The 24,417-nt window shown below is 42.9% G+C and overlaps 2 protein-coding genes across 2 annotated transcripts in view; one reads left to right on the top strand and one right to left on the bottom strand.

Annotated features, from left to right (window-relative positions):
- PIWIL1 (piwi like RNA-mediated gene silencing 1) overlaps nucleotides 1–12,890 on the top strand; it is a 33,189-nt gene extending 20,299 nt beyond the window's left edge. The window contains exons 9-20 of the mRNA XM_056859079.1: nucleotides 2,384–2,510; nucleotides 2,888–3,005; nucleotides 3,124–3,238; nucleotides 3,361–3,548; nucleotides 4,366–4,438; nucleotides 6,391–6,591; nucleotides 7,498–7,601; nucleotides 8,440–8,510; nucleotides 9,144–9,297; nucleotides 9,929–10,054; nucleotides 10,812–10,959; nucleotides 12,757–12,890. Of these exons, the coding sequence (XP_056715057.1) occupies nucleotides 2,384–2,510; nucleotides 2,888–3,005; nucleotides 3,124–3,238; nucleotides 3,361–3,548; nucleotides 4,366–4,438; nucleotides 6,391–6,591; nucleotides 7,498–7,601; nucleotides 8,440–8,510; nucleotides 9,144–9,297; nucleotides 9,929–10,054; nucleotides 10,812–10,959; nucleotides 12,757–12,873 (1,542 nt within the window). The 3' untranslated portion in view covers nucleotides 12,874–12,890. The remainder of the gene's footprint in view (nucleotides 1–2,383; nucleotides 2,511–2,887; nucleotides 3,006–3,123; nucleotides 3,239–3,360; nucleotides 3,549–4,365; nucleotides 4,439–6,390; nucleotides 6,592–7,497; nucleotides 7,602–8,439; nucleotides 8,511–9,143; nucleotides 9,298–9,928; nucleotides 10,055–10,811; nucleotides 10,960–12,756) is intronic.
- Nucleotides 12,891–16,443: 3,553 nt separating this feature from the next.
- Nucleotides 16,444–24,417, bottom strand: part of RIMBP2 (RIMS binding protein 2) — an 88,588-nt gene continuing 80,614 nt past the window's right edge. The window contains exons 21-24 of the mRNA XM_056859884.1: nucleotides 22,337–22,440; nucleotides 21,233–21,304; nucleotides 19,063–19,200; nucleotides 16,444–16,822 (exon numbers count right to left, since the gene is read on the bottom strand). Coding sequence (XP_056715862.1) covers nucleotides 16,631–16,822; nucleotides 19,063–19,200; nucleotides 21,233–21,304; nucleotides 22,337–22,440 — 506 coding nt within the window. The 3' untranslated portion in view covers nucleotides 16,444–16,630. The remainder of the gene's footprint in view (nucleotides 16,823–19,062; nucleotides 19,201–21,232; nucleotides 21,305–22,336; nucleotides 22,441–24,417) is intronic.

The raw sequence follows: 24,417 nt of genomic DNA, 5'->3' as shown, positions 1-24,417 counted from the left end.
CCAAAGAGTGCTAGTTAATGGTTCCTCGTCCACTTGGAGAGAAGTGACTAGTGGAGTTCCTCAGGGATCTGTGCTGGGCCCGGTATTATTCAACATCTTTATAAATGATTTGGATGAAGGAATAGAGGGGATGCTTATTAAATTTGCAGATGATACTAAATTGGGAGGGGTAGCAAATACGGTAGAAGACAGAGCCAAGATGCAGGATCATCTTGACAGGCTGGAGAAATGGGCCAGAACTAATAAAATGCACTTCAACAAAGACAAATGTAAAGTTCTGCATTTAGGTAGGAAAAATCAAATGCATAATTATAGGATGGGGGAGACTTGTTTGAGCAGTAGTGTGTGTGAAAAGGATCTTGGGGTCTTAGTAGACCAAACACTGAACATGAGTCAGTAGTGCGATGCTGTAACTAAAAAGGCAAATGCAGTCTTGGGCTGCATCAACAGAAGTATAGTGTCCAGATCACGCGAAGAGATGGTATCGCTTTACTCTGCTCTGGTTAGACCTCAACTAGAGTACTGTATTCAGTTTTGGGCACCACAATTTAAGAAAGATGTAGACAAGCTGGAACGTGTCCAGAAAAGGGCAACAAAGATGGTGAGGGGTCTGGAGACCAAGTCCTGTGAGGAAAGGTTGAAGGAGCTGTGTATGTTTAGCCTGAAGAGGAGAAGACTGAGAGGGGATATGATAACCATGTTCATGTACTTGAAGGGCTGTCATATAGAGGAGGGTGCCGAGTTATTTTCTGTTGCTCAAGAAGGTCGGACCAGAACCAACGGGTTGAAATTAAATCAAAAGATATTGTCGAAGGCTTTCACGGTCAGAGTTCATTGGTTCTTGTAGGTTATCCGGGCTGTGTAACCGTGGTCTTGGAATTTTCTTTCCTGACGTTTCGCCAGCAACTGTGGCAGGCATCTTCAGAGTAGTAACACTGAAGGACAGTGTCTCTCAGTGTCAAGGGTGTAGGAAGAGTAATATATAGTCAGAAAGGGGTTGGGTTTGAGCTGAGTATTGTCCTGCAAAAGTATTGTCCTGTAAGTATCAAGATAATGTGCTAATGAGGGTATGGTATGTTGATATGGAACCATTGTATCCTGAAGTGATCTGTTAATGTGTGTAATCCAAAACTAATCTGTATGGCTATTGTTGAATGTTGTCTTTGTCTGGAGGTTTTTCAGGGCAGGAGGCTTGGCTTCCTGCCCTGAAAAACCTCCAGACAAAGACAACATTCAACAATAGCCATACAGATTAGTTTTGGATTACACACATTAACAGATCACTTCAGGATACAATGGTTCCATATCAACATACCATACCCTCATTAGCACATTATCTTGATACTTACAGGACAATACTTTTGCAGGACAATACTCAGCTCAAACCCAACCCCTTTCTGACTATATATTACTCTTCCTACACCCTTGACACTGAGAGACACTGTCCTTCAGTGTTACTACTCTGAAGATGCCTGCCACAGTTGCTGGCGAAACGTCAGGAAAGAAAATTCCAAGACCACGGTTACACAGCCCGGATAACCTACAAGAACCAATAAATCAAAAGAGTTTCCGTCTAGACATTAGGAAGAATTTTCTAACAGAGTGGTTCCTCAGTGGAACAGGCTTCCTGGGGAGGTGGTGAGCTCTTCTTCCCTGGAGGTTTTTAAGCAGAGGCTAGATGGCCATCTGTCAGCAATGCTGATTCTATTACCTTAGGCAGATGATTAGAGGGAGGGTATCTTGGCCATCTTCTGGTCACTAGGGGTGTGGAGGGCGGGGAGGTAGTTGTGAATTTCCTGAATTTCCTGCATTATGCAGGGGGTTGGACTTGATGGCCCTGGTGGTCCCTTCCAACTCTATGATTCTATAATATGGGAGTCCCTGAGCTTTTTCATCCTGCAGGCATCTTTTGAATTTACAATTTAGCTGTAAAATAGTCACAGGGGGCAGCTGCTGCATAGAAAGCAGGCAGGTTGCATGAATGCACACAACCACTTGAACAATAATGGGTAAGCAGCTTGTTTTATTTCTCCATGGGCTGAGCAGGATGGTGTGACCCCCCCCACCCGCACGCACAGTCTTAGGCTGTGCTCTTCCCGTCAAAAAGCTAGCTCTAAACATTTCCAAAACTTTGCTATATTTAGGCACAAAGCCTATTAGTGTGAATACACAGTTAACTGACCTAAGGCTGCTGTTCTTCGAGTAGTTAACAAGCTGTTTGTCTTGGCATTTGACATTAGAAACATGTGTTCGAAACCTTACCTTAAGTCCAGTATGAAGACTCAAAGTGTTCCAACTCCATAGTTAAAGCTTGGCAAAATTGTTACTTTGCAAACGGCCGATTTCTTGTTGGTGGTTTTTTTGTTTTGTTTTTTAAATACAGCAATATAATCAAGACATCACTGACTTGAATCAACCAGTATTAGTGAGTCAGCCTAAAAGGAAGAGAGGCCCTGGAGGTGACATGGCTGGACCGGCAGTTCTCATTCCTGAGCTCTGCTATCTTACAGGTATAGCTCTTCATGTATACATTTGTAAGTAGCCTCACCGTCATGTAACCTGTGTTAAGTTTCTTCGACTGCTATCATACAATATGGATGGTTCTCAATATAGGCAGTATGGGCTATTCGCAATATAGGCCCACAAGTTAAGATTTTACGCTATGCAAAGCACAAAGTAAAACATTTGACCTCAGGGTAAGATACCACTGTAATCATCGATGCATTGCGCATTTAGTATTGAGGGGATTTCATACAAATCCTGCATACTGATGTATGTGGCAGATAGATGATGATGAAATAGCTGCAGGTATAGCACATGAATCGTGTATCTGTTTCCAGTCTTTGTCGCCAGTGAAGGATACAGAACTTTTTTTTTCATATTTTAGGACTAACTGATAAAATGCGAAGTGATTTCAATGTGATGAAAGACTTAGCTGTGCATACAAGACTTGCGCCAGAGCAACGAATGCGGGAAGTTGGAAGGCTTATTGATTATATTAACAAGTACGCTGCTTAAATTATTCTCTGGGGTGGTGGGCTTTTCCTTTCTCATCCCTTCCACTGTGAAACTGTCAGGGATAAATAATTCTACTTCCCAACCTTCATTTTTACAATTAAACAGAGATGATAATGTCCAGAAAGAACTTCGTGATTGGGGCTTAAGCTTTGAATCCAACTTGCTTTCCTTTTCTGCAAGAGTGGTTCAGTCAGAAAAGATCCTTCAAGGAGGAAAAATGGTGAGTAATTTGATAAGTGTTCCTTGAAATCACGAGAACAGGTTGTTGACCAGTGAGGAATCTGTGAGAGGCTTACCTTTGTTCTTCCAGAGTATTTAATTCAGAACCTTTTTAATTTATAGTTTGAATACAATCCACAATTTGCAGACTGGTCTAAAGAAACCAGGGGTGCATCCCTCATCAGTGTAAAGCCATTGGACAACTGGCTGTTGATATACACACGGCGGAATTTTGATGCTGCTAACACATTGGTTCAGAATCTCTTCAAAGTCACACCAGCAATGGGAATACGAATGAACAAGGCAATAATGTAAGTACTGTAGAAGCCACGTTGCCTGGAAACTGTGTGGCTGCCTTTCTGGATTGCTTAACAAGCATGTTGTTAACAGTAAGTTGCATGAATGGCAATGGTCAGTTTCCATTAAAAGTCCTTAAAAGAGCGATGATATTGAGAAGAAGAAGAGTTGGTTTTTATATGCCGACTTTCTCTACCACTTAAGGGAGACTCAAACCGGCTTACAATTACCTTCCCCTCCCCTCCCCTGTGAGGTAGGTGGGGCTGAGAGAGCATGACTGGCCCAAGGTCACCCAGCTGGTTTCATGTGTAGGAGTGGGGAAACAAACCAGTTCACCAGGTTAGCCTCCGCTGCTCATGTGGAGGAGTGGGAAATCAAACCCGGTTCTCCAGATCAGACTCCACCGCTCCAAACCACCGCTCTTAACCACTACACCATGCTGGCTATGTCATACATGTGACGTGGTTCTATGCTGTGGCCATTCTCTGCAATCAAATTTTTTCTGTTCCACTACACCACGCTGGCTGTAGAAGGTTCTAGAACTGCCATCACTCCACTTATTCTCCCAAAAAAACTAAACTGTTTTTTTTTTTAAACTTCTAGAGATATCTGTGGACTTAGTGGCTATGTGGTATTAAATGTTACAGATCTGTGGGTTGGACACACACCTCCCTGCATCCAGCTGTCGGGCTGGATGTAGCATTGCCTTTTAGCTCCTAGTTTTGAATGGAAGGGACTGAGGGTCCCACCCTGAGCCAGCTTACTGGGGAGGGCGGGTTATAAGTCTAATGAATAAATAAAATAAGACAATCCTATGGCCTTCCTTTATAGGATAGAAGTAGAGGACAGAACAGAAGCATACTTGAAAGCCTTGAAGCAAAAAGTTGTCTCCGACACACAGATGGTATGTACTTGAATGACTGAAAGTTGTAAATCTCAAGTGTTTTATTCCCTAAACCATGATGAAAGAACAGCTGTTGAATTTAGTTTCCCTGGGTTAATTTATTGGACCAGGAGAAGGGGGTGTGGGACAGAAGGCAATTTTTAAAGCCCTCGGAGGAAAGGCATTAGAGGGAGCATGCCAGAGATTTATCAAAATGAACTGGTTGGCAAACCTGCTGAATCCTGTGGTTGTTGCAATGATCAAGAGGTGGAGGTAGTGTGGTCAGAGTGGACTCAGTACAGTGCTTTTCTGGCTTTTAGATGATTGTTGACAAAAGGGCAGATTAATGGCTGTTATAAGTACAGGTAGAGTATCCCTTATGCAGACATCCCATATCCAGACTAATCTGAAAACCGGACCCTTCGAGCCAGAATGCAAGCAAATCCGTGCTGCCTACTTTCAATGTTTCCTCTCACCTAAAAAAATTAAATGCAGTGTACACTGCATCGTAGGAGCCCTGTGACGCAGAGTGGTAAGCTGCAGTACTGCAGTTCAAGCTCTGCTCACGACCGGAGTTCTATCCCAACGGAAGTCGGTTTCAGGTAGCCATCTCAAGGTTGACTCAGCCTTCCATCCTTCCGAGGTCGGTCAAATGAGTACCCAGCTTGCTGGTGGTAAAGGGAACATGACTGGGGAAGGCACTGGCAAACCACCCCATAAACAAAAGTCTGCCTAGTAAACGTCGGGATGTGATGTCACCCCATGGGTCAGGAATGCCCAGGTGCTTGCCCAGGGGACCTTTACCTTTACACTGCATTGTAGGTGGAGACTGAAAGCCTGCTGGTATTTGTTTGTTGTTGCTGTGTTGTTATCTGCTGTTAACAGCTGATATAGGTATTCTAGTGAGATAGTTACACCTTTGCTTTCTGATGGTTCAGTGCACACAAAATTAAAAAATGTTCAAAATTACATTCAGGCTATGTGTATAAAGTGTATATAAAACATGAATGAATTTGAGTCCCATCCCCAAGATATCTCATTATGTATATGCAAAAATTCCAAAATATTGCAATATACGGAAAGATCTGAAATCCAGACCACTTCTAGTCCCAAGCAGTCCGGATAAGGAATACTCAACCTGGACTGCTTAAATGCTTTTTGTGTCTGCTTAAGCAAAAAGAAATTGGTACACTAAATTGTTCATGAAAATGCTTTTAGAGCCTGAAAATGAATCTCCTTGATGTACGGATGCTTGAGTGCTTTTTACTGGAGTGGAGTTATGGTGTAACAGGCTGGGTTCGGTGTTTAACTTGTGCTTGGCGAACACTGAGAGGTGGAGATAAAACCTACCTGCCAAAGTAGACCAAAGATTGCAGAACAGATCTGTGTTCCTAGTTTGCAGTCTTAGGTAGGCAAAAAAACAACCACCATTCACCCAGTGATGCGGGATAGTGAACAGAGCACACTATTGCTAGTGGCAGCTGATCAGCTGGTGTCCTGTAAGTAGCCTTCAAGGAGGAAGAATGGGTGAGGATTGGAGAGACAGAAAAAGGAAGCTCAAACAAAGCCCAGCAGCACACTTATTAAAATACGAGCTTTTTGAGTCCCAGCTCACTACTTCAGATATGTGGAGAATCTGCTTAAGAGGGAAGATAGTGGGGTGGGGGTTAAGGCAAGTGTGAATTTTATCAGGAACTGAAAAGAATTCAGTTCATTTAGGAAAGATTGGGAGAGAGCCTTTCGGTAGCAGTTTTTAAATGCTGGCTTATGGTCTGCTGCTGTTATCTGCATATGTGTTTGTAAAGTAAAACCAAAACACCATAAATCTTCAGTGTGCTCTCCTGCAAGGGAACGGACCCTTGGTCAGCAATAGCTCTTGGTCAGCAAATAGGGCCCTCACAGACATCCTCTTAGCCTCGAAATGCTTTTTAACAGCGACACGATATATTGAAGGCCTTTTTTCTTTGTTCAAGGTGGTTTGCCTTCTGTCGAGTAACCGCAAGGACAAGTATGATGCAATCAAGAAATACTTGTGTACGGATTGCCCCACTCCAAGCCAGTGTGTGCTTGCTCGCACTCTAAGCAAGCCCCAGACGGTCATGGCCATAGCCACAAAGATTGCTTTACAGATGAACTGTAAGATGGGTGGAGAGCTCTGGAGTGTTGAGATACCAGTAAGTGGCTCTTCTCATTCGACTCGTATTGTGAGTGGAGTTTGGTAACAATAAAAGCCTTTAAATAAGTATGTATTATGGTTAGATTAATGTGTTTGTCCCCAAACCATTACAAGTTCCACCTGATAACCCTGCCTTTGCGTGATCTCTATCGAATTACTCTAAGTAAAGCCTACCTTGCAGGGTTGTCCTGAGAATAAAATGGAGGAATGGAGAACAATGTAAACAGCTTTGGGTCCCCTGTAGGCAGAATGGTGGGGTATAAAGAAAGTAAATAAGCGAGGAAGGATGCAGGGAACTTTGTCTTGTCTGATAGTACTAAACGTCCAGCAAACCAGTAAAGTTGATGGGCAGTAGATACAGGAGACAAAAGAAATCCTTCGATGAAATTCACTGCCATAGGATGCAGATAGCTTTAAAGGAGCTTTAGACAAATTGATGGAGGGATAGATAGATTGGTTGCTGGCTAGCTGCACTGGAGCCTCCATGTTCAGAGGTGATATACCTTAATACTGTTGCCAGGGCAATGAGGAAAGCCTCTGCGTCTGAGACCAGCTGGTGGGCTTTCCCAGGGGCATCTGGTTGGTCACCACAGGATGCAGAATGCTTGGGTAGGTACTGTATTGGTCTGAATCAATAGTGCTCTCACATAAGGGTGTGGCGTAGTGTTTTGGTGGCAGCAGTAGATTTTTTATGTGACAAAGATTTAAACGAGATGCATTTTATTTAAAAGGTCAAAGGTAACAAAAAATACATTCTTGAAAAGAATCTCTTTATAAATTGGAGATATGTTATAAGTATATGCATAGTAATACTACTATGTGCCAGGAGTAAATTTGTGGGAAATTCCTCCATTTTAAATCTTGTGGCTTACTCTTGGCTTCTCTGATGCATTCTTCCTTTAAGTTGAAACAACTCATGATTGTGGGAATTGACTGTTACCATGACACTACAAGTGGCCGACGATCAATTGCAGGGTTTGTTGCTAGCTTGAATCAAGGAATTACACGGTAAGATAACCTTTGGTTGAGAGAGTGCTATTTTCAGTATTTGAAAACTATCTTAAGCACAGTTTCTTCATTGAAATACATTGTATGGCATTTAAGACTTTGGTCTGCAGTGAATCCCTTCCTATCTCATTGGCCTATTCTAAGCATATGATTAATTTGCTACTTCTCCCTTATTGGATAAGCAGCCGTTACCTTTCTACTGGATTCCAACATTTCTTGACTAGATGCAATAACATGAGGCAGTTCTCGAAGATAGAGTGGACTGAGCTAAAGCCAGTTTGCTCTTACCTGGAATTTTGCTGGCATCTAGCCACACTTTCAGCAACTTACAAAGGTAGCTGGCATACATTTTCCCTGTTACAGAAAGCAGACTGATTGGTTAGTGATTAGTAGGATACTTTTTAATGGATGTTTTTATAGATTGAAATAATTATTGCTTTGACCTGGATTTTAGGCTTTCTGCCAGAGTTGTTTATACAAGTAAATAAGATTCTAATGGGCAGGAGGGCATTTGATAGTGGTTTTAATTAGCTCAGGGAGCCACCCCCAATTTCAGTTACCTACGGTAAGGTGTACACACTGATGAGGGGAGGGGCTGTGGCTCAATGGAAAAGCCTCTGCTTTGCATGCAGAAGGTCCCAGGTTCGATCCCCAGTATCTCCAGTTAAAGGGACTAGGAAAGTAGGTGATGTGAAAGACCTCTGCCTGAGACCCTGGAGAGCCACTGCCAGTCTTGAGAAGACAATACTGAACTTGATGGACTAAGGGTCTGATTCAGTAGAAGGCATCTTCATGTGTTCTTTGCAGTTGGTATTCACACTTTTCTTGCTCTTGGCAGCTGGTATTCACGGTGTGTCGTTCAGGATCGTGGGCAAGAACTTGTGGATGGGCTCAAAGTTTGCTTGCAAGGTGAGCTTTTCCATGTAATGACTGCTCTGTTGCATGGTGTTTTCCTTCTTAAGTCAGCTTTTTTTTTTTTAGTAATGAGGTTTGCAATGTTGAAAATTCTGTGTCCGATACTGAGGGAAAATAACCCACCTGGTGCAGATGAAAGCTGTATGTTAGAATTCTGAAAACAGCAAGTTCGTATTACTCTTAATCGTGCAAACAGAGTGCAGAAGACTGGTCAGCAGGTAATCTGTTGGTGTGAACAGGTGTAATAAGTAGAAAGCATAGTTCCTAAACTTCAGAAGATTGTCACGATGGTAAAATGGATACTTTTTATTAGGATAGTAACTCTTCTCCCTGCCTTAGTGATTCCTGTATATTTCAATATTGTAATAATTATGTCCCTTTTTAAAAAAAATACCTGTGTTCTTTGGTCATAGACAACTTTTAGTACTTTTGTATTACTTTTGCACATGCATAGAACAAAAAGTGTGGCTGATAGAGAGGGTAGGATCTGGTTTATACTTTAATTTGTTTCAGCAAGCAGACTTTCAAGCATGGCCTTTCTTGGCTAAGGGCCGGGAGGGTATACACTTAAGCATTAAGCCTTGTAACAGGAATGACTGGTTCTGCTGATGCTTCCCCCCCCTGCAGCTGCTTTAAGGACATGGTATACCTACAACAACAGCATGCCTTCCCGCATTATTGTGTATCGAGATGGTGTTGGAGACGGTCAGCTGAAAACTCTGGTTAACTATGAAGTCCCTCAGTTTTTGGAGTGCTTGAGAGCTGTCGGGAAAGACTACAGGTTGGGCCACTTTCTTGGGCCACTCTTCATCGGTGAAGCGGAATGCGGGCTCTGAACCCATGCAGTGCTCTTTGCTCATGCCTAAAAGAAGAGCATGATGGGAGGCTATATCTAGCACAAAATGGAGTGGACAGTAAAAAGTCTTCACTACCTCATAGTGATATTATGGGCCGAACATTATACTAGTGTTGACCTTTTTAAATCTTGAATGGCCTACATGGGGTCATAAACATTGGATAGGCATTTGATGCTCCCATTGTGAGCTTTGTGGCTGGCAAGGGACAGCTTGAACCCTAGTGCAGAATCTCAAGCAAGTACAGAGGCCTCTCCACAATTTCTAAAACTTGTTTCTCAGCTTGCCACTGGCAGATTTCTAGTGGGGGAGGGGTGGGTGTTGGCAGAGGTTAAGAGACCGCCACGTTCCGCGTGGTTTGCATTTATTACTGCATTTTATTTGTACATTTTCTTAAAATCGCTGCTCATTCTGATGCTTCAGGAATAGTAGAGGCTCTTATTTTTTAAAAAAACCCATCTCTGTGATGGAATGCAGTGCTAAATAATCTAATATTTTAAAATGGAAGCCTTTTACCTTAATAGCCTGAGCCTAAACTGTATATATCATTGTCTAAAGTCCTAAGCTAACAGTAATAGTGGTGAAGAAGCGTGTGAATACCAGGTTCTTTGCTCAGATTGGGGGAAGACTTCAGAATCCACCACCTGGCACAGTGATCGATTTAGAAGTTACCAGACCAGAGTGGTAAGTTACAAATGACGTCAGTACTAGCAACTTGAAAAAATATGGCTTGTTCCTCTAAGGGACAATTGAGATGTTCTTTATTTCTTTATTTCAAGCTTGTGTCTCAAAACATTAGAAGAGATAGAATTGCTTATGCCAAATTAATTTTAGTAATTCACTAAATTTTAGTGGACTTCACTGGAGAGTAGCTACTGATTAATTTTAATTTTTTTATTTTACTATATTAAATTTTTATTCTGCCCTTTCCCGACCAAGGTCGGACTCAGGGCAACTCACATCTATAATAATAACAATACATTCAATTTAAAACCATAGTATATATAATCTGTGTTCGTAATATAATAGGTATATATTGTAATTTTATATATTGTGATTCTATTTCAAACTGGTGACAATGCATATGAACGTTTGCTAAATTTCAGCAGTACATCAGATGTACATGAGAAAATGCCCTATAGGCTCTAAAAATATACATTCCCTAGTGACTAGTAAATCATGTTTAATGTAGTGTGTAGTCATACAAAATGCAGTTGAGCTGATCAGTTTTATACAACAAAGCAGTGTTTATTGCTGTGTCCCCTGGACTGGGGGGAGAGAATTCCAAGCTGAGAAGCCTAGCAAAAAAATCCTTAATATGAAGTAGGACATAGGACTTCCAGAGGATAAAACTGGAGGAGAATTCAGTAAAGGAACCGTAAAGTTTTGCCATGTAACATTAAGAGCAAGCAATGTTGAGAGCTTTTTTTCCCCATTGTAGGTATGATTTCTTCATTGTGAGTCAGGCTGTGAGAACCGGCAGTGTTTCCCCAACCCACTACAATGTCATCTATGACAACAGTGCATTGAAGCCAGACCACATGCAACGGTTAACGTACAAGCTTTGTCATATGTACTATAATTGGCCGGTAAGTATTAACCGGTATTACGTTGTATGAAAAAACTGTTTTCTTTGTCCATGTACAGCAAGCGGCTTTTATGTGGGAACTCAAGTGTCATTGTGAGAAGGCTGTGCCATCCAGTGTAAATACTATAGTGTAGTTTGGACATTGAAGAAAGCTGATAGGAAAAAAGTGGATTCCTTTGAAATGTGGTATTGGAGGAGAGTGTTACGGATACTGCCAAAACCCCCACAAATCAGTGGGTTATAGATCAAGCCTGAACTAACCCTACAAGCTAAAATAACAACTGAGGCTATCTTATTTTGGTCACATGAGAAGATGAGTCACTAGAAAAGACAGTCATGCTAGGAAAAGTTGAGGGCAGCAGGAAACGAGGAAGACCCAACAAGAGATGGATTGATTCAATCAAGGGAGCCACAGCCCTCAATTTGCAAGACCTGAGCAAGGCTGTCAGAGATAGGACATTTTGGAGAACATTTATTCATAGGGTCTCCATGGGTCGGAAGCGACTTGACGGCACTTAACACACACAGTTCAGAATGTAAACTCTGTGTGGGGAGGAGCCATGGTTCAGTCTGAGTTGTTATAAGGCAGCTTCGTGTGGGTCTAGTTTGGAATGAAACACGTGGTGGGTGGTAGAGTGTGAATGAACATCACCATTCCTTGTTGGGTCTTTTCATGGTGTTCATCTGGCTTTACAATGTGTAAATGCTATGTAATCTCTAGGCATTCTATTCCTTGGTGAGGTTTTTTTTGTTGTTCAATATGAAAAACCAAACTGCAGGTTTTTTGGCTTGGACAAGTTTCTGGTTTAGATCATGCTAGCCTCACTTCTGAGACCTGTGCATTTCTTCCAGCATGGTGTGGTGGTTAAGAATGGTGGAGTCTGATCTGGAGAACTGGGTTCAATTCCCCACTCCTCCACATGAGCGGCGGAGGCTAATCTGGTGAACTGGATTTGTTTCCCCACTCCTACAGAAGAAGAGTTGGTTTTTATATGCCGACATTCTCTGCCACTTAAGGGAGAATCAAACCAGCTCACAATCACTTTCCCCTCCCCACAACAGACACCCTGTGAGGTAGGTGAGGCTGAGAGAGAATGACTTGCCCAAGCTCACCCATCTGGCTTTGTGTGTAGGAGTGGGGAAACAAATCCAGTTCACCAGATTAGCCTCCGCCGCTCATGTAGAGGAGTGGGGAATCAAACCCGGTTCTCCAGATCAGACTCCGCCGCTCCAATACCACCACTACACATGAAGCCAGCTGGGTGACCTTGGGCTAGTCACAGCTCTCTTAGAGCTCTCTCAGCCCCACCTACTGCATAGGGTGTCTGTTGGGGAGGGGAAGGGAAGACAATTGTAAGCTGGTTTGAGTCTTCCTTAAGTGGCAGCGAAAGTCGGCATATAAAAACCAACTCTTCTTCTGTTGTCTTTAGAGACAGCCTGTGTGTCAGAAAATGGCTACTGTGCATCCATACTTGGATGGGGAATCAAATTTTTGTTCCTCCTGACAACATTCCCAGTTTACTGCTTGTTCTGATTGTTTTAAACTTGATTTCCCCTGCTGGAGAGGGCAGCCCAAAGAGCTCTGAATATGTTTGTTTGAGGGTGTAAGGAAGAGACTCAACTTGCACTTCTTAGCTTTTATGCCATGTAGGCGGAAGGGCTTCCAAAGTCAAACCTGCTGACGATATTTGTCTGGGAACAGATCAGTGTGTGAGTGCTTGCCATTGTATCACTAGGAAGGCGCATGTGCTGTCTTTCCAAAAGAGAAGATAACTCATGTAACTTTTCTTCTCCGCAGGGTGTGATTCGAGTGCCTGCTCCCTGTCAGTATGCCCATAAATTGGCGTTCCTGGTGGGTCAGAGCATTCACAGAGAACCCAACTTGTCTCTGGCGGAGAATCTGTATTACTTGTGAACCTGCCCGAGTGGGGGAAGAAAAAATACCTGTGGTGCAAAATTTCTGACAAAGATGAAGTTCTCAATTTATCAAAGCAGGACTACTAGATGTCTGCTTCATCGTTCTGTTTCACATTATGACTGTTAGGTGCCAGCCATAGGAATTTGACTGTGCTGTGTTCTGTTTTCCTTGCAGAATTTAAAAAAAGAGATGTTTAAAATAGTTGTGTAATCCCTTTTCCAATAAAGGTCTTTTGTGTTGAAGCACAGTTTTATTTACGTGTTTTGTACATGTGCTTCAGTTTTGGAGGGTACGGGAGAAATAGGCAAGCTCAGCATTTTAATAGAAGCACTCTGCATAACTGGAGATGGAATGATCCGTAATGTTGAGTATTAATCTTGCATAATTAGGGCTGGCACCCAGATACAGAATCTAGTAGAGTTAAATAAAATTGGTTTCGTTATCAGACTTTTGATACGAGTGTCCTTTGTGAGATTGGAGAAGGCAATTAATTAAAAAAAGCTACCCTTTGAACGTTAGTTACAGAAGCTGTTGATCCTTTTAGTCCAGATTGTACAAACCTATCAGAGCTTTCACTTAAGTCTGTCCTATAGTTTCTGCCTTCCCAGAACAAAAAGTTTTAGCTGGGAAAAAATTATTAATAAAGTGTAATGCAAGTGGAAAAGTTTAGAACACAACCACCAGTTTTTCAAGTATGTGTGGATGTTGTTGGAAGTTTGAAAACTCTTCCAGTACTTCCACTGGGGGCTGAGCAAGTTGACGGGGAAGCCCGTCTCAAGGTGCTTGCCTTAAACATCAGGCAGCATATTGTTTCTGTTCAGCTTTTCCATCTCGGGCTGAGGCCCCCATGGGTGACCCCAGTTTTATGCTCAGAAAGGAAAAGCGCCTTCGTGTGAGTACAACATGTTTGCATCCAGATCTGGCTAAAAGAAAGGAATTAAACTGATGTCTGCCCAGGAATATAGTATGGGTACCTGTAAAAGTGGTAAGCTGCAATACTGCAGTCCAAGCACTGCTCACAACCTGAGTTCGATCCCGACGAAAGTTGGTTTCAGGTAGCCGGCTCAAGGTTGACTCAGCCTTCCATCCTTCCGAGATCAGTAAAGTGAGTAGTACCCAGCTTGCTGGGGGTAAAGGGAAGGTGACTGGGGAAGGCAATGGCAAACCACCCCATAAACCAGGTCTGCCTAGTAAACGTCGGGATGTGACGTCACCCCATGGGTCAAGAATGAGATTCATTGTAAGTGTAAAGTGATTTTGCATACTGGGGCAAAAAATCCCAACTTCACATATACACTGATGGGATCTGTGCTGGCAGTGACAGACCAAGAAAGGGATCTTGGGGTGGTAGTGGATAGCTCAATGAAGATGTCAACCCAGTGTGCGGCTGCTGTAAAAAAGGCAAATTCCATGCTGGCTATAATTAGACGAGGAATAGAGAATAAAATGCTGATATCATACTGCCCTTGTACAAATCTGTGGTGAGACCACACTTGGAATACTGTGTACAGTTCTGGTCACCACACCTGAAAAAAGAATATTACAGAGCTTGAGAAGGTGCAGAAAAGAGCAACCAAAGTGATTAGGGGACTAGAGCAACTGTCCTATGGAGAGCGGTTCAGACGCTTAGGGCGATTTAGCTTGGCTGAGGGAAGACATGATAGAGGTCTATAAAATTATGCATGGTTTGGAGAGAGTGGACAGGGAGAAGTTTTTCTCCCTCTCCCATAATACTAGAACACGGGGTCATCTGCTAAAGCTGGAGGGTGAGAGATTCAAAACAGATAAAAGGAAGTATGTCTTCACACAATGCATAGTTAAATTGTGGAACTCCCTGCCCCAGGATATGGTGATGGCTGCCAGCTTGGAGGGCTTTAAGAGGGGAGTGGACATATTCATGGAGGAGAGGGGTATTCATGGCTGTTAGTTAGAATGGATACTAGTCATGCTGCATACCTATTCTCTCTAGTATCAGAGGAGCATAACTATTATTATTTTGGGTGTGGTGGAACACAGGCAGGATGGTGCTGCTACACTCGTCTTGTTAGTGGCTTCCTAGAGGCACCTGGTTGGCCACTGTGTGAACAGACTGCTGGACTTGATGGGCCTTGGTCTGATTCAGCAGGGCCTTTCTTATGTTCTTAAGAATGACCCGGTGCTTGCACAGGGGACCTTACCTGTAAAAGAGTCACTAAAAGGTGTGGCATAAGATGGATTTTTAAAGGTGGTTTTGTATATGTTGTTTGCAACTGCTACCTCTAGTATTCATAAGTTTTAATTTGGTGAGTAAAGAGGCAACAAACGTCTACAAAATATCAAATTTATTTATATAAAATATTTTTACACATGAACAACTGTACACATGCACACGCCCACACAATACTTTACCACAAATTTAGGCCAGTGTTTTTCTTTAATTTCATAATTCTAGCACACAAGAATTATTTTACAGAAATTTACATTATATTTCTTTGAAGACACAATGGGGAAAAGCTTTGATCATTCATATTATAAACCTTCCATCAATTACAAAAAGAAAGGCAGTCTGAAAAGTATGTATAAACAGTAAAAAGAATTTACAAATGGACAAGTTACAAAAGAGTAACAGCCGAATATGTTTGTCAGCAACTACATTTTTTCCCCCCTTCCAAATTGTAATGCCAATAACAGGAAATCGCGCGTGGCAAACGGTGCATTCTATATATCCATTTTAGTGACTCTTCCTGGGGAGGGCCAGTGAATAACACAACCTTCTCACTGTAGTACTTTCTCACGTTTGGGCCTAGAATACTTTCCAAGATCAACAATTCCCCCCAAAAAATGGTGTCCAGGTTGAATCTGCATTTCAAGATACTTTTTTTAAAAACTGGCTGTTGGAATTCTGAAACCTTTATTTGCCAGTACCAGCGCCCTACAGATTTGTTTTTGTTTTTTTTTTTTAAATGGCTTGAACAGGGTTTGCATTTTCTGGCTAGTGTATGCAGTAAATCTGGCTTTTAATGTACTTGAAAGGTTGACTAGCAGAACTTATACAGATGTTTAAAAATGCATCTTGCACAACACTTTCAGACTCCCAAGAATTACATCAGACACTGAACGGAGTCAGCAACACCAATTAACTTGATCTTTTATATTACCAATGTCTTGGTGAGGATGGAAAGACAAAGTTGAATACACAGTACATACAAAGTATACGCTGTATAGTTTAGACAGTACAAATCATTGTGCATTAATAAGGCAAACATCAAGGCGGAATAAACTAGGAGTTTCAAGACCATTGATGTGTAAAGAAGATGGGGAATGAACGGTAGAAGAGGAGATCAATGAGCAAGATTTCCCTTTCTCCACTTTAAGGGAGGAAAAATGCACCAAAATGTATCCAAAGTTGTTAACAGGAGGAAAGTTGCCTTGTAAAATGGATGGTTCCTGGTGTTCCTTAATCCCTTCAGTCTTCCCTTTTCGTTTTAAAGAAAAAAATACAAGTTGGCAACACTGTGCTTTTTTGTAGCAATGCTACGTTGGTTTGTGTGTGTTATTTTCTCCTCGCCCCCCGATTTTAAGTAACTTAACAGCAAACAAGTCAGGTGTTTCTGCTGATGTTGGAATGTGCTAAGAAATGGCTAGGCTCTATAAAAAGATGCTCTTGAGTAGTCATGAAAGCCCTAGTTTTGAAGTGTTTGTAAAAATTTTATTATTTTTTTTAAAAAAATACATAGATCGGAAGCTTTTACAGGTTGTCCAGAAGAACACGAATTCATTTCACTGCACCAAGCTTTTTCAGGAGTTTCTTCCCTTTGGAGAGCAGCCCCTTTTTCTTTTTCGAGGACAATTCCCTGCCTCTCCCGGGACTACCAGAACCCACAGATGACGTAGGTGACCCCGAATGGAGATGGACTGTGGGGGAAGGTGCTCTCCTTGGTGATGTACCTGTATTCTCAGGAGGAACCTAGTAGGTACATTATTACAGTTTACTGAATGGTTTGGAAGCCAGCAACAACAAGAAAGTTGGTAACAATTTCTTTTTGTTCTTAATTACCCATTTGGTTTTGGTGTGTGTATGTTTTGGACAATCCTCTTTTTTTTTTTTTTTTAATGCCACAAGACAAAAAGAACTTGTGGTGCTTACCAAAAGTCACACAGGACAGCATATGCAGCTGAAGCGAAGAATTCTAATGCCCTCTTATTTTTTAAAACTGTGACTCAGGACAGGATTTTGCCCAAAATCAAATTGCTTTTTGTATTTTGATACGTTTAGTGGTGATTCTGCGGACATGAATAAGTGGGATATGTACTACGAGTGGCAAGTTCTATATACACCAGCCAGTTTCCAGAAGGAATCACCAATTGTGAAGATAATAAATTAGAACACTAATTGTTGAGATCCTTTGAATGCTTGTTTTTTTTTGTTGACTTTTTTTTTAGCATACTGTATATACATATTTTGAGAAAATGGCACACTTGTTGAAAGAAAAAGCTAAATGAACCTTAATTGTAATCAAAGAAAGCTCAAAGCCCCTTGCTGCTCTCTGTGGCAACGTTAATTACACACACTCGAAGTGTGGAATAGGATTGCGTTGGTGACACATTGCATGGATAATGTCGAAGAATCACTTAAGAAATGACTTAGCAGCTACAGTACTCGCTTAATTCTGCAAGCTGACCGACAGTTCTTTCCAGCAGTTATGACCATCTATACGACAGATGAAGGGGGAATTAAGCAAAAGGGAGGGGGGTCCACGAGCTTACTTTGATTGCAAATCAAGGTCTTCATCTAACGAAGAAAACCAAATCAAAAGAAACCACTCTGTATAGAAGCACCCCAACGTACACCTGAAGATACCATAGAGTGAGTTCTAATGCATTCATTCATTCATGGGTTGAGCTGCAAGGTTCACATTGACAGTTATTGCATTGATAAACCAAAGAGTGGCTGAATGCTTTGCAAATGCAGGTGTGGGAACTGGCATTGGAACGAGGGGTTACTGAGTTGGTATCGCCAGAGGCAGGCTTGCGCCGCTCCTGACCAGAAGAAACATTTTAAGGCAAACAGTTTAAGCAGATATTTGAGGTTAGAGGTTTCAAAAACAACTGTACCCTTTTTTGCAACTGCCATATCTGCTTTCAGTGTTATGCTTATTGTTGGAGTGCTGGGATTTTGTGCTTTTTTCCCTCCCACCCCGCTTGAGTTGGGACTTTCCTTCGAGATTGGCTAACAATGCAATATGCAGCTTCTCTTTGGAGTTAGACACTAGGAACACTTTTTAAAAATGCAAACAAACATTAAGTTCAGTAAGAAATATGTTCCAAATGTTAACCTTATTTTACCAACATGAGCCCTGAATACAAGGAGAAAGAGAACCATGAGACAACAGTCAATTTTGGTCATGTTTTTCTGACTACGTATACCCTAGAAGTTGATTTTGAATACGCATACGAGGAAAATCAGCAACCAACCAGGGCTAAGAATGGTTTTGGAGACATATTTCTCATTTAGTTTCTGCACATTTTAAGTGCTGGATGGCTGCATTAGATATTGCCAGCTAGCTTGGATTGGTATCTTTATTGGTATCTTCAGTTGCTCACTTACGTGAAGGCTACATTGCCTTTTTTAAGGTGTGAAATGAACACTCTTCTTCTGTTCCCAAGCAGATGAGCAAAGAAATAAAAATATATATAAAATATAATATAGAAAAACTGCAGTGATGAAAGAAGACAAGTGAGAGACACTACATATGAATAATTTGTCCTTCAAGGGTGGGGAAAACAATGGCAGTAAGGAAACCTTGGAAGGGTTTATAAGCCATAGGCGAAGCCCACAGCAACATCTGTCCTATATTTTTCCCCCTTCCAAGCCCTGCTTTTGCTGTCGTTAAATCTAAATCTACGTGCTGCGGAAGTAAATACTTGAACAAGGTAGAAAATGCTTGTGAAGCAACTGCTGCATTGTAATGAACCAAATAAAGTTAATGGTTCATTCTAAATGTCCATGATACTATACACACTGGTAGATGAATGAGCTATTTCTGTATTTAACGGGCACTTTCCCCCAAGTATTTCCTGAAAACAAAAGATGGGTTTTATAATACCAAAACAAAAACAAAAAACACCTCAAAACAGTGTGAAATGATGTACAAGAAGGGAAAAAACAAACAGTACAATGTGTGTTTTTCTTTAATGCTTGCTTACCCTTTTTGCTTTCGTACGCATTGGCGTATCTTGAGGAGCATATCTTGACGGGGCATCAGATAAATAGACTTCTACATCATCAGGCACTTCTTCAAGAAAGTTTGAAGGAACCAGACCCTTCTGGCCATTCAGTTCGCCCTGCACAATAAAGGAGAAAATGGGGGGGGGAGGAGGTACAGAGAAACTTGGTTGTAATTGAAAACGTTTTAGAGCAACATTGAATTCATGCTACTTTTTCACACAAACCAAGTCCCATGAACACATGAAGCTGCCTTATACTGAATCAGACCCTTGGTCCATCAAGTCAGTATTGTCCACTCAAACCAGCAATGGCTCTCCAGGGTCTCAGGCAGGGGTCTTTCCCATCACCTACTTGCCTGGTCCCTTTAACTGGAGATGCTGGGGATTGAACCTGGGACCTTCTGCATGCCAAGCAGATGCTCTACCACTGAGCCACAGCCCCTCCCTAGTCAACTGAAAAGGGGGGGGGGAATGTGCAGAACATTTGTGCCACTAATTGCAAATAGCCAGCCTTGCTCCCTGTCCACCTTTTTGTGCATTTACTGCATAAGGACACCTGTCTACAACTGCATATTCTTCTGTCCAGTTGACATCTCTCATTCTAAAGGAAAACTGAAGGGGTAAATGCCCCTGTCCAAGCTTGCAGGGAGCTAACCCTCTGATTGGCAATTGCATACAATTCCTTTGGGTCAGTCTTCTGCTTTTGCTGTATAGAAGAAGAGGAAGAAAAGTTTATTTTTATATGCTGACTTTCTCTGCCACTTAAGGCAGAATCAAACCGGCTTACAACCACCTTCCCCTCCCCACAACAGACACCCGGTGAGGTAGGTGGGGCTGAGAGAGCTCTATCAGAGCTGACTTGCCCATGGTCACCCATCTGGCTTCATGTGGAGGAGTGGGGGAACAAATCCGGTTCACCAGAGCAGAGTCCACCATTCCAAACCACCACTCTTAACCACTACAGCACACTGGCTCTTATAGGAGTCCAGTGCCGCTTGAGCCGCAACATGGGCATTTCCAGTCTGTTACAGCTCTTCAAAAGTGGTGGAAAGTGCCTCCAAGTTCCAGCTTCTGGTGACCCCGTAGGGTTTTCAAGGCAAGAGCTGTTCGGAGGTTTGCCATTGCTGCCTCTGCGTGGGCTTAGAGAAATGCGACTGGCCCAAGGTTACTCAGCAGGCTTCGTGTGGAGGAGTGGGGAATTGAACCCAGGTCTCCAGATTAGAGACAACTGTTCTTCAGCTCTTCAAATACAGCAGAAGTCAAAGTACAGAGGGATGCTGCATTGGAGGGTTTCCAAGCAAACTGAAACTGAGAGAACCCCCTGGGTTCAGAAGTCACAACCTCTGACGGACATGAATGTTTGTTCTCCTTTCTCACTCTTCCCTCCCCAGCTCCCTCTTCCCAGAACCTGACTGAAGGCCTCTTCATTCTGAGAGCCTTAAATGAAAAAGAAGAAGAAGAGTTGGTTTTTATATGCCGACTTTCTCTACCACTTAAAGAAGATTCAAACCAGCTTACAATCACCTTCCCTTCCCCTCCCCACAGCAGACAGCCTGTGAGGTAGGTGGGGCTGAGAGAGCTGTGACTAGCCCAAGGTCACCCATCTGGCTTTATTTGGAGGAGTGGGGAAACCAACCCGGTTCACCAGATTAGCCTCCGCTGCTCATGTGGAGGAGTGGGGGATCAAACCCGGTTCTCCAGATCGGAGTCCACCGCTCTTAACCACTACACCACACTGTCCTGGCATCTGAACAGAGACTCTTCTGTAAAAAGAAGGGCTTGTTTCGCCCCCAGAAACCAGGGGTCAAAAACTTGTTCCCCCCACCCCATTCCTTGTGGTTGGGACATTGCAGCTGAACAAGGCTTCCGAAGCTGCGAATGCTTCACGTATGAGAGAAAATGGTTTCTTGTGAATGAGGGGGTTTGAGCAAGGGATTTGTCTCCTGTTCTTGCTGGCACAGGTGCAGTTTGACCAAGCGGATCACTTTGCCTGCTTCATCTGTTTGTGATTTCAGAGAGCACAGCTGCCTGGGAAAACTACTTAAGCAGCCACTGTAACTAATGTTCCTCCCTCGGAAGAAATCTTGCTGGCTAATCGAGAGAAGGGCGCATCCTACAGCTGGGACAGAAATGGACGGAAAGCACTTACGTAATAAAAACCATCTTCGTCAATTTCTCCCATGACTGTAATAATATCTCCTGTACAAAACGTCAACTCGGCCTGTAGAAAGGGTATGAGACAAAGCATCAGAACAGACTTTTTGCAGTCACAGGCCATAAAATATCCTTTAAAAATTGAAACTAAATACATATGTACATAGTTATAGACCGATAATACAAAAGGTAAAAATGTAGTGGAGATTAAAAACTGGGATAAAGGGATTAAATCCTCCAAGATATGCATAAAACTGTAGAGATTCTAATCACAGATTGGTGATTCCAGAGCCTTAAGTGCATTTTGTCTTATTTTAGTTGCCAGCCAGGCAAATCTAGCCACACTGACAAATAAATTTGGTGTTTTATCTGACAAAAGGAGCTCTAAACGGTGTTTTCTGAGAGGCCTGGGACAATCCACTAACAAGGGACTCAGACAAAGCATCATGTTCATTTTGCGCTTTTCAAAGGGCTGGTGTGTTTCATGCTCTGTCCAGTGGCTTGCAACCCGATCGGTATATGCACCAGCCCCTACATTAACAGCAGAGAAGAAGAGTTGGCTTTTATATGCCGACTTTCTCTACCACTTAAGGCAGAATCAAGCTGGCTTACAAACACCTTCCCTTCCCACAACAGACACCCTGTGAGATAGGTGGGGCTGAGAGAGCTTTTAAGAGAACTGTGACTAGCCCAAGGTCAAGGCTTCATGCGGAGGAGTAGAGAAACAAATTCCATTTACCAGATTAGCATCCACCACTCATATGAAGGAGTGGGGAATCAAACCCAGTTCTCCAGATTAGAGTCTGCCGCTCATGTGGAGGAGCAGGGAATCAAACCTGGTTCTCTAGATTAGAGTCCACCACTCTTAACCACTAAACCATGCTGGCAAACTTGAGGGAAACTAGCATGTGAGAAAAGAACCCTGCACTAGTACACCTTGGTTTTATGGTGACATCTCCCACTAAATATACTTTAAGGGACAGTTGTTCGGGGCTGTGGTTTCCCCCCCACAGAAGGCATGAAATAGCACTTCCCATCCCCTAAATGAACAACAGCAAACGGTTTCTGAGGAGAGTTTCAGTGCTGCTTCAATGAATACCTCAACATCAACGTTGGGAGAGCTCTCCCTTGGGTCATAGTCGTACAGAGCCACCATTCTCCTCGTTGATGCAGCGGGTTGGCGGCTGCTCCTCCGGCTCCTTTCTGTTCCGACCAAAAGGAGGGAAAGCTATCAAAGTTATTTTTAGATGAACTAATGGTGCAAGTTTCTCAACAAGGCAGCAACCAACTGGGGCCATTTGGCTGGGAGCCTGACTGCCAGGCCAATCGTAAGGACATAAGAAAAGCCATGCTGGATCAGACCCAGGTCCATCAAGTCCAGCAGTCTGTTCTCACAATGGCCAACCAGGGACCTCTAGGAAGCCCGCAGACAAGACGACTGCAGCAGCATTATCCTGCCTGTGTTCCACAGCACCTGATATAATAGGCATGCTCCTCTGATCCTGGAGAGAATAGCCATGCGTTATGACTAGCATTCATTTTGACTGGTAGTCATGGATACTCCTCTCCTCCATGAACATGTCCACTCCTCTCTTAAAGCCTTCGACGTTGGCAGCCATCACCACTTCCTGATCTCTACAGATCAGAGGAGCATGCCTGTGATATTAGGTGTTATGGAACCCAGGCAGGATAATGCTGCTGCTGCAGTCATCTTGTTTGTGGGCTTCCTAGAGGCACCTGATTGGCCACTGTGCGAACACTGCTGGACTTGATGGACCTGGGTCTGATCCAGCAAGGCTCTCCAGGGTCTCAGGCAAATGTCCTTCACATCACCTACTTGCCTAGTCCCTTTAACTGGAGATGCCAGAGATTGAACCTCGGACCTTCTGTGTGCCAAGCACATGCTCTACCACTGACCTGGGTCTGATCCAGCATGGCCTTTCTTATGTTCTTATGGTTAAATGGCACAAGTTAGCAAATACATGTTAGTTGAAATCACAGTTTTCTAGTTTTAGGTGTGCACCTAAAGAAATTAGGTATAGATTTAAAAATACGTAATGGGAACTTCGAGGATTTCTTGAGATGGGCTTCCAGTTGACCCAACTTCCATCAGCTGGACGTACTCCCTGCCCTCATTCATGCTGTTGTGTTTAAACTTCAAGAAGAGCAAAAGACAACCCATTCATCCCATTAAGTGGTACCCTAATGCAATCAGTTCTCGTCAGGGACAGAAAAGTATCCAATATGGCCGGCTGTAGCTCACTATCTCACGGACCTAAGTCTCAGAGGCTGGACAACTGGTTGTGCAAAATGGCCATCAGGAAAACTACCCTAACGTAGCCCCACACTGCACAGTATGGAATTTGCATGTGACCTAAGTGGTTGCACAGCATGGCTGCCATGATGCCCATGCTAACATAGCCCAAAAGTGATATATGGCATTTGCTTGGGGTTTACAGAAGCCAGTAAGATCCACAAGGGATTCTCGCGAATGTCAGTGGTGGAGAAAGCTACCACCATTATTTTTTCCAGATATAACTAATGAATGATTAAATTGTAGTTTTCTCTACTAGAAGGACAAAGACTCTTTCAAACCTTTCTGTTGCTAAAAAAGGTAAAGATCCCCTGTGCAAGCACCAGGTCATTCCTGACCCATGGGGTGACGTCCCATCCCGACGTTTACTAGGCAGACTTTGTTTGCGGGGTGGTTTGCCATTGCCTTCCCCAGTCATCTTCCCTTTACCCCCGGCAAACTAGGTACTCATTTTACCGACCTTGGAAGGATGGGAGGCTGAGTCAACCTTGAGCTGGCTACCTGAAACCAACTTCCCAATGGAGGTTGGTTTCTGGTAGCTGGCTCAAGCTTGACTCAGCCATCTGTTGCTACTCAGCCATTAACCGAAAGGAAATTACATCAGAAGCAAACACATTTTCTTAAGTGAAACGACAAAACGAACACAGTTTGAGCAAATTCTTGTAAAAAATTACAGTGGGAAACGGTTAGACGTCAACTTTAAATGCCCGGGGCAAAGTTCTCTGATGACTTTTGGCTTCCAAACAGTGGAGGGGAGAAGCATGTCTCTTGCCATTGGTAATGTGGCAACAGGAACATGCTTGCGTCATCTTGCGATGGATGTTTGGAGCAAAGCTCAGAGAGAACGTTATGAAGACTGATGGAAG

The sequence above is a fragment of the Euleptes europaea genome, chromosome 13 (genome assembly GCF_029931775.1).
Source record: "Euleptes europaea isolate rEulEur1 chromosome 13, rEulEur1.hap1, whole genome shotgun sequence".
Classification (NCBI taxonomy): Eukaryota; Metazoa; Chordata; class Lepidosauria; order Squamata; family Sphaerodactylidae; genus Euleptes; species Euleptes europaea.
Note: the sequence above shows the minus strand (reverse complement) of the source record. Positions and strands in the feature narration are given on the sequence as shown.